Source organism: Filicampus tigris, chromosome 2 (assembly GCF_054856515.1).
Source record: "Filicampus tigris isolate MCC_2025a chromosome 2, RoL_Ftig_1.0, whole genome shotgun sequence".
NCBI lineage: Eukaryota > Metazoa > Chordata > Actinopteri > Syngnathiformes > Syngnathidae > Filicampus > Filicampus tigris.
In genome coordinates, this window is record NC_141218.1 from 11,693,964 (window position 1) to 11,705,030 (window position 11,067).

General features: G+C 39.5%; 1 protein-coding gene across 1 annotated transcript in view; it reads right to left on the minus strand.

Annotated features, from left to right (window-relative positions):
• Positions 1–9,794, minus strand: part of slit3 (slit homolog 3 (Drosophila)) — a 247,995-nt gene extending 238,201 nt beyond the window's left edge. Inside the window, exon 1 of the mRNA XM_086016387.1 lies at positions 9,207–9,794. Within this exon, the coding sequence (XP_085872513.1) occupies positions 9,207–9,391 (185 nt within the window). The 5' untranslated portion in view covers positions 9,392–9,794. The remainder of the gene's footprint in view (positions 1–9,206) is intronic.
• Between the last annotated feature and the right edge of the window lie 1,273 nt (positions 9,795–11,067).

Genomic DNA, 11,067 nt, shown 5'->3' on the forward strand with positions numbered 1-11,067 from the left:
TGTGAAAATGAATATAACATTTAATAAGTTCAACTTAAAGTCAATTATCAATATATATGAATTATTATATTATAATTTGCTTTATTTAAAAGATTTTTTTTAATCATGTAATTAATTTAAGTTTTGAAAGTAAAAATAAATATGTCATCTAATATGTTTTCATTATTTTTAATACGTTTAAAAAATAATTTATGAAAATGCAATACAAATAAAAATTCAGCTAACAGTCACGGTGGAGTCCAATTGAATACAGAAAATTAAACATGTAATAAAGTTTATTTTTCAATTATTTAAGTACACTTTCACTCAATTAAATTAATATATCTGAAACAGTGCAATTCATCCCAAAACGTTGACCAAAAAAAAAAAAAAGTCCACGTCGCAGAGTGTTGACAAGAAACATCTCCCTATCTGATCTGAACCTTGACCCCGGCTACCTTAAACATCTTCCGAAATCTCTCGCTCTTGCTGCGATGCAGAACATGAATACCCACCGGCGGGATGTCAGCTGCAGACAAAGGAAGCTAACAAGCAGAGGGGACAAGAGAACGTGTTGCTTTGGTGACAGCCGCCAAACAAAACAGTGGCCCGCCTTGTCAATGTCAAATTAATCCAAACACAGACATGTTATTTTAGCGTGCGCACACACACACACACGCACGCACACCCCACCCCACACACACACACACACACCAGCCTGTCCGTTCCACCATTCAAGACAAAGACGGCAATTAATTGCATGTTATGTCAACTTTTCCATAAAACAATTGCATGTTTGAGCCACGATAATACACGTGTCCATACACAGTGGGTGTGCGGGAGATATTTTTGGCCCGTCGCTTGTATTTGCACTGTTAATGATGCTTACACCAAATGATGGGATGTGATCTCACAATGTGGTCAGAAAAAAAAGGCACTTCGTTTTGGCCAAAACAAGGGGAAATGTGTCGTGTTTTCAGGCTCGATCGGGGAAGAAAAGTTTTGTTATTAGAATTTGTCATATTTTGGATGACTGTACACGTCAATATATCACAAGAATGGTAGTTTATTTGTTCATTAGTTATAAAGGACGATTTATTAACTCTGTGGATGATTCCATGATGGCAGAGTGACTTAAAGAAAATTCCTGTTTCCTCAACTTTATCCAAATCCCCATCAAATTTCACAAGTTCTACTCTGGCCCAGTGTATCAATTTTGCAAAATCCTACTAAACTGACCGCTTGCATTTTCTTTATTAGGCTAAGTTAGCAGAAGTGAGAAAAAACAAAATACTCTACTGGCATACAGTAGAGTTTTATGATTACTACTAAACATAAAACTTTCAAACACATGGAATCGAATACAATACCTTGAATTGAAAACAGGGCTCTTACAATATGCATACCTATTAGACTACTCAGAAAATGTTTGCAATGTTTGTCTTGGGGTGATTTTTTTTGTGTAATTTTTATGCAGCTCCCTAATATATGATTTGAAGATACAGATTTTTTTAGACCGATGTTAATATTTTTCAGAAGAAATTCCTATAATCGATTAATGGGCTGGTTAATTTGGAAAAAAAAAAAAAACACTAGTGAACAAAATGATTTATGTTTTGGTCCCTAAAAAAATAAATAAAAGACAATTACAGACAGAACCTTTGACTGTTTTTCAATAGGTTATTTTTTAGTATTTGTTTAAATTAAATTTTGCAGATTTGGGGGCGGGGCACAAATGTTTGAATGTTACCCTTTTTAAAAATCAACAAATTTAGGAGAGGGGGGGTGAATACATACAAATGTACAAATGCTCTAATATGTCTCACAGTGAATGAGTTAATATCATAAATCAAGAGTGTCATTAACAGCTTGCAACAGAGATACAAAGCCACTGGAAAAGTCACAGAAAGGCAGAGATGTGGGAGTCCTCAGTCGTGTGCTTTTCACCTTCCAGATCATGTGATACAACCTCACATTTTGATTGGCCGTAACATCATTCACTAACAATTTAAATTTCAAATCCTTCATGTGCGCCAGTATGTGACAGCCTCATCCTGTTGCGCGGGTTGGAGTTTCCCAGAAAGGCCAAAAACGAAAATGTGCTTTAGCCAGCTGGCCGGCGGAGGTCAGCTGGAGCGTCACCCACTGACCTACAAGCACAAGCCCAAACTTTTTGGTTTGGTCTAAGTGCATCAAACAGTTTGTGACCGCGGAATGATCAGCGGCATAATAAAAAAGCTGCTTGTGGCTTTTTATGTCGTGGTACTTATAAAAGAAAAAAAAAAAGTCTGCAATAGCAATAAGGCTCTGTGATGACATCAGCGCCATCGGGCCCGCGTTCTCGCTGAGGTGTCCCGCAAGCACGCAAAAGTGCAGCACAACAAAAACATGGCGCACGCTTCCAAAACTCAAAAGTGAACACGTTGCGGTTGGATGACATTCGGTCAGGACTTAAAAAGTCCAAACAGTCCGTGTGGTTGTTTGACTTAATCGAGCCTCGCGTAGATGCCGCTCGCCACCGTGGAATGTTGCCACCGACTAGCTCGGAAGAAGGTGTGGCGGTTTTGAGAGTTTTGAGAAGAGGATGGAGAGGAGGCTGAGCGAATGCACACACACACACACGCTCTCTTCCAAGTCCTCTTTTTCCCCTCTTCCGCTCTCCCTCTCTAATTCCACTAAATTTAATAAGCGTATCCAAAGTCTTTTCATCCATTTTAGCATAACTGCTTTCTCTTTGCCATTCAGTATGTGTTTTTCTTTTCTAGTAGCAATTATTCTTTTTTTTTTTATTCAATTATCAATCAAGGAAATTTAGTTCAGTGCTGACCTCATTTTTTTTTCACAAAGCAACCAGCAACAATGCGAAACTTGCATCTCCTTGAAGAAACAATAACACTCGAGTGTGTGTTCGTGTGCCTTAGCTAGGCAGGTGTAAATTGGACCCATGAGCTCTCCGATTCAGTTTCCTCAGTTTGGTTAAGACTGTTGCACCCCCCCCCTGAATTCCCATCCGTCCCTTCATCCCTCCTCTTAATTAGATGCAAATGAGGTCTCAAGTGGCTTCCCAAGGGAGGGAACCTGAGAAAAGTGATGGGCCTGAGGAAACATTCATGTGAGCGTCGCTTGGGGAAGAAAGAAGAGGTGAGGCCGGCTTGTTGACCTTCCAAATGTTCTAGTGACAGCCTGGAAGAAAAGGTTTCATCCTGCTGACAGAAGGTGCAAAGTGAATGTGAGGATTTGAAAATCATGTTCAGGCGCAAAGTGGCTCATTTAACTGAGCGAGATTATATGACTTGACTTATGACTTGCTTAACCCATGTGATATGACTTGACTTACAGCCAGAAAGCCACAGCTAGTATTGTAAGTGGAAATGCCTAAGCTAGTCAACACTCTGAGAATGGTAAGTAGCCCTCGCGTTTGTCACATCACAAGTGCTAAAAACTACAGTTATGACAATCACGTCAAAAGCAAAATGCAATAGGCATAGGGCAACATGGCAACCGGGAGTACGTACTGTAGCTAGCTAGCCTTTTGCTAACCATAGATAGGAACTCGCCCTCACATTATTAGAACTTTGAGCTTTCAACCTGCAGCTGCTACAACAATCACTCAAAAGCAAAACGTAATTGGCCTTTACAAACACGGTAACCAGGAGCAAGCAGTGTGGCTAGCCTAATATTAGCATCGCTGGTTAAGCTTGCCAAAGTCTCAAGAGAGTAATTCACCTTCATGTTATTGGTATAATGTTAGCATTCAGAGTAAGCAGCTAGAAAAAAATAACAGCTTATACAATCAAGGTTCCAGCCAGGAACCAATTGCTAGCCTTGTTAACTGAACTGGCTAAGCTAGCGGGATCTATTTTTTAAATAGGTGAGTCCTTCAGAGATTAGCTGGGGAAACTGGGAAAAATGAAATTCAATTCGTAAATAGTATACTGTGTATGTGCGGGTTTCACTGTATACAATATATTCACTGTATACAACCTATTTCTGTGCTGTGATTGGCCAGTCTGTGTTTCAGGAGGTGGTAGAGTGGTTGTAAATTCAATCCTCAGCCCTTGTGACCATGTCAAAGTGTCGTTGAGCAAGACAGTGAACCCCCAGTTACTCCTGCTGCTTCGTCATCAGGAGATGAATGAGTAGGCAGTGTTAAAGTACTTTGAGTAACTCGAAGGTAGAAGAGCACTTTACGAGTGAAAGCCCATTTACCATTTAAAATGTCAATTCCAAGCTGTCTAGGCGAATATTTTCAATTTTGATTGACTCTCCCCCTCTGCAGGCAGCCGAGCTGGTCTCCCGTGGTTTTCAATATTCCACGGCAAGTTATCCAGGGGTTATTTTCACCACCAATGACTTTTATTCCCACTTCCCTCCCATTCTTAACCTGTGTCTTGTAGTTGTAACCACTACTGGGACTCTTTTTTTTCAATTTTTTTTTACATTTGTATTTTCCAAGTGCATACATATGGTTTGAACTAGCGATAAAAAAAAGAATAAAAATAGCGGTAGTTGTTGTTGTAGTAGTAGAAGAAGTAGCCTTCAAAAATTATTTTCCACAGGGGGGGTAAATGAGAGTTCCCTTCTCAAATGTACTACTGTATTACAATATTAGATTCGGAGTGCACACAACGTAACGATGTGAACTTCATTTCCACTTATAAGATGCCCAATTATTGGCTGTCTCTAATGGTAATCCTGACTGATTATCTGTGGTGTACAATGAGATACATTTTACATAATTTGCTGTAACGCAGTAAAGTGGTATTCATAATCGGTCCTAAATGGAGATTTTCTCTCTGCTATTAAAAGTTAACAAATTCGAGCATTGCATATCAGATGTCTTTAACGATTATCCTGACAAAAATAATCGTACATGTTAAACCTGTTGTCTCAACGGCCTTTGGTGGGGTACACGCATACCAACGTCAAAACAAATTCGAGCATTGCAACCAAAAGCCCACTAATCAGAAATCTCGAAGAGATTATCTTTCATGATTATCCTGTGGTGTGTTAAGATTTTTCTTAAAGATCCGCCGGGGAAATGGTAAGGACCAATCATGTGTTAAACGATTGCACAACTTTGTGTGACATCAACAAAAATATCCCCTTTGGCACCATCGTGCTTCTAACAGGTCAGACTTGGTACTACGATGGACATCTGGTTTTGGTCTTGAAATCCGAAGTTTTGCTCTAACGAAAGTCCCTGCTTCATAGAAAGTTGTACACAATCAAATGAGCCTTACGTAATCTGTTATTAAATCAATTAATCCCAGTTAAGATGTTCGAAATCTTTATGTGAATACGCAGCTCATGACTCACTGCGTTGAAAATGTCAACCAAAGTGTCTGGCGGATCAAGTTATTAAAATATGCATGAAATTAGAAACAAGTGTCGCTGGAAGCACATCGGGTGACAATGATCCAACGTCTCGCTGTTTTCCATTCACCATCGCAAATAAACAACTGCCGGGGGACCGAAACCACAACACATCTTGTATGTTTAAGCAGGATTTTGTGCCAGGACGTTAGCAAATGTGACAAACGTTGTCATCCGACGCTGTTTGCAGACGCGGTGGAATGAGAGGAGACCGCTTTGTTTCTTTCTTCCCACTGACTCAAGTTCATAACATCTAGTGGATGATACAGTTCAGTGAAAAGACCACTAAAATGCTTATCTAGTGGTTTGGGAGTAGGGAATGAGTGAATTATTCCAAATGCGGTAACTGCGATATTAGCCTTTTTTTTTTTTTTTTTTTCACATTAACACATTGCAGTATAAGACAAAAAAAAAGCCATATCCGTCCGGTCCCACATTAAATCGTGGAAAAAGATAAAGTTACTCAAGTAAAGAAAAGAAGAAAGAGGTTACTCAAGTAAAAAAATATATATCTTGCAAAAACGGTTTAACGCTTTACGTTCTATTTCATCACAGTTATACTGTACTGTATGTTCTTATGCAGCAAATATCTGCGGCTGCATACGGTGGCATTTTACATGAATTGGGTCTTCTATTGCAGTGTTTTTCTGTCTTTGAGTCAAGGCGCATTTCTTTCATTAAAAAAAATCCTGCGGCACACCACCAGCTGAAATAGTGAAAAAAAGCTTATTTTAACAATATCAGTGTTATATTTTTTATACAAACATTTTTTAACATCGAAGTATTCCGTTATATTATCTTATAACGTCTTGAATATGAATTAAATTAACACAAAAAAAATGTATTTTAATGTTTCATATTGATACCTACTCGGCCTGTTTGGATAAACATGAGTCACTAATTCGCTTGTCTCTAAACAAAGATCATTAGCTACCTGCTGCTGCTACCTGCTGGTATGTAAGAGTACTACAATGTAGTAAAGACATGATTACGCTGCCTGGCGCCGGGCCGCACAGGCACACAAATTACTGACAATTTGCCGCGGCACAGAGTTTGAAAAACACTGTTCTATTGGCACCACAAAATGTAAGTGAATTAGCACCCCTTGTGCCTTTTGTGAATCATTGTTAAAGTGTGATGTTATCGATGTCAAAGAAGGGTGGGGGCGCCGGAAAGTCAGTATCAAGTGGTGGAGGTGGGGGGTAAGGTTGGCCTCGCACAGGGCGCCATATAAAAAGGTAGGACTGCCACTAAATACAACACTATTGAGTGCTATTTTTCCTTTTCAAATACATCCTCCAAAAAATGTTGAGTGCTTTTGGGGGGCCTTGAACAGATTAATGACACTTTCATTCATTTCAGTGGTGAAAGATGATCCGAGTTACAAATTGTATTCATTGTTGAATAAGATGGCATCGAAGATCACCTTTTGTCGAAATAAATTTCCTCAACATTTTCTTGGCACCACGATGACAAAAATCTGCAAATAGGCAAATTTGTGAATGCTGAAAAGCGAAAATGCAGAGTTTCACTTCATAGGGGATAAACAAGATTCTCCAAACATTCAATCAGAACTACACCTCACCATATGGGGCGCAAATTAGTGGATAAGGATTTATTCCAAACAGCCTTGGACAACCACAAGTGTTAATGCATCATTTCAGAATATTCCTCCTCAAGGGGGTAGAACCCTCAAATTCCCCCTTCCATCACAGCCTGCTCTAATTATTTATTTTCAGAGTGTAAATGTCTTCGGGGAATTGCTGTGTAAAAGCCAACAGGTCTCGGAAGGTCACCACACAAAAAAAGACGAGGGCCCCCAGGCAGGCGGGGTTGCGAGTATTTTGTTACTGGCCACTTTATTAGGTACACCTGCATAATGTCATGGAATGAAGGTGTTTTACAAAAATCCTTCAAGGCTTATATTGCATTTATGAAAAACAATATATAAATGCCCTATTTGGTGACCACAACAGCACCAAAAAGGCATTTTGTTTTGTAAATGTGTGCATCATGATAAAAATGTATGTCTTTTAGGGGTCCTTATTACGACCCCCCAACATTTACTCAGTAGCACCCCCTGGAAAGTTAGAAGAAATCAGCCCCGGCCTGCATCTATCTCAACAGGGTGCACAAAAAAAGCCTCAAGGACCCACGCTCAAAATAGAAAAGGAAGTCAGCCATTTGGGCAAACGTCAAAACTCGATTTTTGACAATTCCTACAATGGAATTTATTCCATTGAGCCCCAATCGGAAGCAGACAGAGGAGCGATGCCAAATTGTGAAGCTTTTCTTGCCACATCACAGATTCACAAAAACCTCAATTGTGATGTTATTGATGGCTGTGCAAAAAAAAACACAGCACTTGATCTTTGTATTTTTTTTCTCAGCTCTTGTAATGCATGCCATTGGCTGTTCCTAGTAGAGTGTCCAGTGTTTGCTCAAGCATCACAGCATGCAAATCATATCAGTGCCCCACGTGAAACCTTTGCACTGATTGTGTTTGTTGTCTCTGGCTCGGCTGTGTTGTGGATCGCCCGCGGGGGCTTTTTTTTTGGGGGGTGGGAGCTCCACCATTAGCATGCATAATCACTTCCATATAGCTTTACAGCATAGGTGTGTGTGTGTGTGTGTTTGGTATGTGTGTGCATGTGAGTGTGGCATCATTGCACTGTGGTCAACAGGTTGGGAAGGCTTCCAACTTTTAACTCGTAAACCCAAATGTACTAAAATACAACCATGCAGGACAAGTATTTTAATACTTTTACCAACACAAACTATCAAAAGTTGTGTGCCTGAATGATAATGGCTAGAATAACTTAAGCAGGTTATTCTGATGATTGTGTAATGTTGTATGTTGCATTCAATTCAACTTCTTAATGGCAAATCTGTATTGCTAAGCTCCAGAAGTCTAAAAATTCTTCTGAGAAAATAGTCTGTTTCATTCACTTTCAAATGTCTAAACGATTGCCAAGAAAACTCCTCATCTCCTACGTTGCATTCTTTATTGTAGAAGAAGTTGGACAAAGTTTGATTTAACATTGAAGGGGCAAATCTTATTTTTAAGCAAAAAAACAAACAAACAAACAAACACAACTAGAACGTATTCATAAAAGCCAAGTCAGCACAGTTTCATTTACTCTGAATAATATTAATAGATACTTTGAGAACTTTTTTTCACTTAGTTTTGACAAGAAAATGTCTTATCTTCCAAATGTTAGCTTTAGGGGAACTGGAAAAAGTTGCATTTAGCTTAACTTGGCAAAGCTTTACTTTAGGCAAAAAAAGACAATAAAACATTTTTTTTTTAAATCTGGAAAATTAATATCAGGCCAGATTACTTAACTCTAAATTACGATTTTAAATCAATTAAAAAAATCTTTGATAAATGTTCAATATTTGGCGGTGGTGGGGAGGGGGCGGTGGTTCGAGCTGGTGAGGTGTCATTAACTCCAAATTTTGATAAAAGTTAGTTTGAGAACTATTGCACTCATGCCTATCTATTGCCCATCAGTCCATTTAAAACAATTTTGTGACAAGCATTACTATTATTATTTTCTATTTTAAACAAATCATATATTGAGGAAATTCTGCGAGAAGTTTATCACTTATAGTTTAGCCAAGAAAATCCAAGTATTAGGGTCTTTATTCTATAAGTAAAGTTTTTTGGGGGGGGGGGGCGTTTGCATGTTACTCAACTTTTAAGTGGCAAATCTTTTCAGCCCCCCAAAATCGCGTGCTGACTCAAATGTTGACTACAAGACTTCCTTGAGTTGCACAGCATTATAAAGTACATAACTGAACGTAATCTGCGCAAATACAAGGACGCGATATTTTTGGTGCACACTTACAAGCGCTCAGCCCCACGCGGGATCCCCTTCGGTACCGTCTTGAGCCCCAGACCTTGACAGTCCACATGGGATCCGGAGCAGCTGCACTTGTGCGGGCATGCCTGCACGCTGGACACGACGCACAGAACCAGGACCGGGGCCAAGGTGAGAGCCCAAAGCCAGTTCGGTCCGGCCCCCCGAGGCATGATATCCACTCAGACTGAATTAAAACAAGTCCGCGGCGGCTGTGATTGAAAGTTGAATCTCCAAGGGTTTGAAAAAAAAAGAGAAAAAGTTCCACCTAAAAAGATCGTAACGTGTGGAACAAACACTCCTTTTTGCACAGAGGAAGTTAAATCACATTAAAAATGAGCAAAAGGCAACAAAAACGTGCAGTAAAGAAGTTCACATTCATCCCTCAAGTCGATGCGTAAAGTCTCCAAAAGTGGTTCCCCCCCATTCAATCCGGTAAATCAGCACATCCAAAACTTTTCCTTCGGGGGAGGTGAAATGTTAAGTTGGGGAGGGGGGGAAATAACCAGTAGCATCCCATCCACGGCCGGGCGATAAAAGAAATGATGTCGTAAAAATAAGTTAAAAAAAAAAAAAAAAGAATGAGAAAGGAAAGAAGAAGTCACCGGGAGTGAAGTTGAGAGGTAAGTGGCGCAGCGCAGACTGGTGCGCACTACGGCTTTGGAGCGAGAAGACCCCCCCCCCCGTTCATTCCTCCCCAAAAAAATCATCTCCTCCCTCCTTCTCTCTTTCCTTCTCTCACTTTCTCTCTCTCGAATCAAACTTTTACTATGCCTCAAGCTACTCTAGGGGCATTTTGTGCCATTCACTTTTTGTTTTTCAAGCCATTTTGCCCACAGGTCAAAATTTAATTCGCCTAAAATGGCAAAGACAAAAAGTGATAGTTGTATTGAAACACAATGCACATGACAATTTGTATCCCAAAACGTCCTTTCCGTTTTTATTTAGATTTCTCCACTAGATGGTGCTCATTTACCCCCATTCAAAGCATGCAGCCAAATTTCAATTATGCCTTGCTATTGAAATGATAAGATGCTGGATAAAGCTGCATTTTAATATAGGCTAATGAAAAAAATGCTTTGCTAACATTCTAACTTGGAGTTCTTTTCGATTTGTAATACAGTGGAACTTTGGTTTACCCAAGATGTTTAAGAAAGTCTGACAAAAATTAAAATGAATGAAAACCAAGGCAAACATTCCCATAGCAAATAATGTAAATCCTGCTAATCTGTTCCAGACACCCAAAAGTATTAACAAAAATAAATACATTTGATAGAGATATAATTCCAGGAAATGAATGGCTAAGTCTCGCAGGCAGGTGTATGAGTTTGGTCCGCACCATTTTCACAACAACAAAACCAAAGTGTCGGTGAGAAACTGTGGAAAATTGAATCTTATGAAACCAACGTTCCACTGTATTTGGTTTGTCCACCATGGAGCACTATCATGCAGCAACATCTTACATTTTTCAAAACTATTTCTTGCCCCTGAAATGATATATGCTATTATGTTGGTTATTGCCGTATCATAATCTAATGATGAATAAACTCAAGAAAAACCTTCACATTCAAAGCATGCAGCCAAGTGTCCCATTATTTTCTGCACGGGTGCCTTGCAGCCAGGCACGGCTCCAGAATTTTTTTTTCTCACCTAGAGCTAAATAAAGGGTGCCTTGACCGATACATAAGGGGGTTGAGAAAATAATATGTACATACATTTTTGAATATCAGATAAAATGCCGCAGGGGCCTGCGGCTACATAGATGCCTGGCAACTGGTGTATTTTAAGCTAATATGATTCTTTTATGGTTCGAATCCAGCCCCGTCCTTCCTGTGTGTAGTTTGCATGT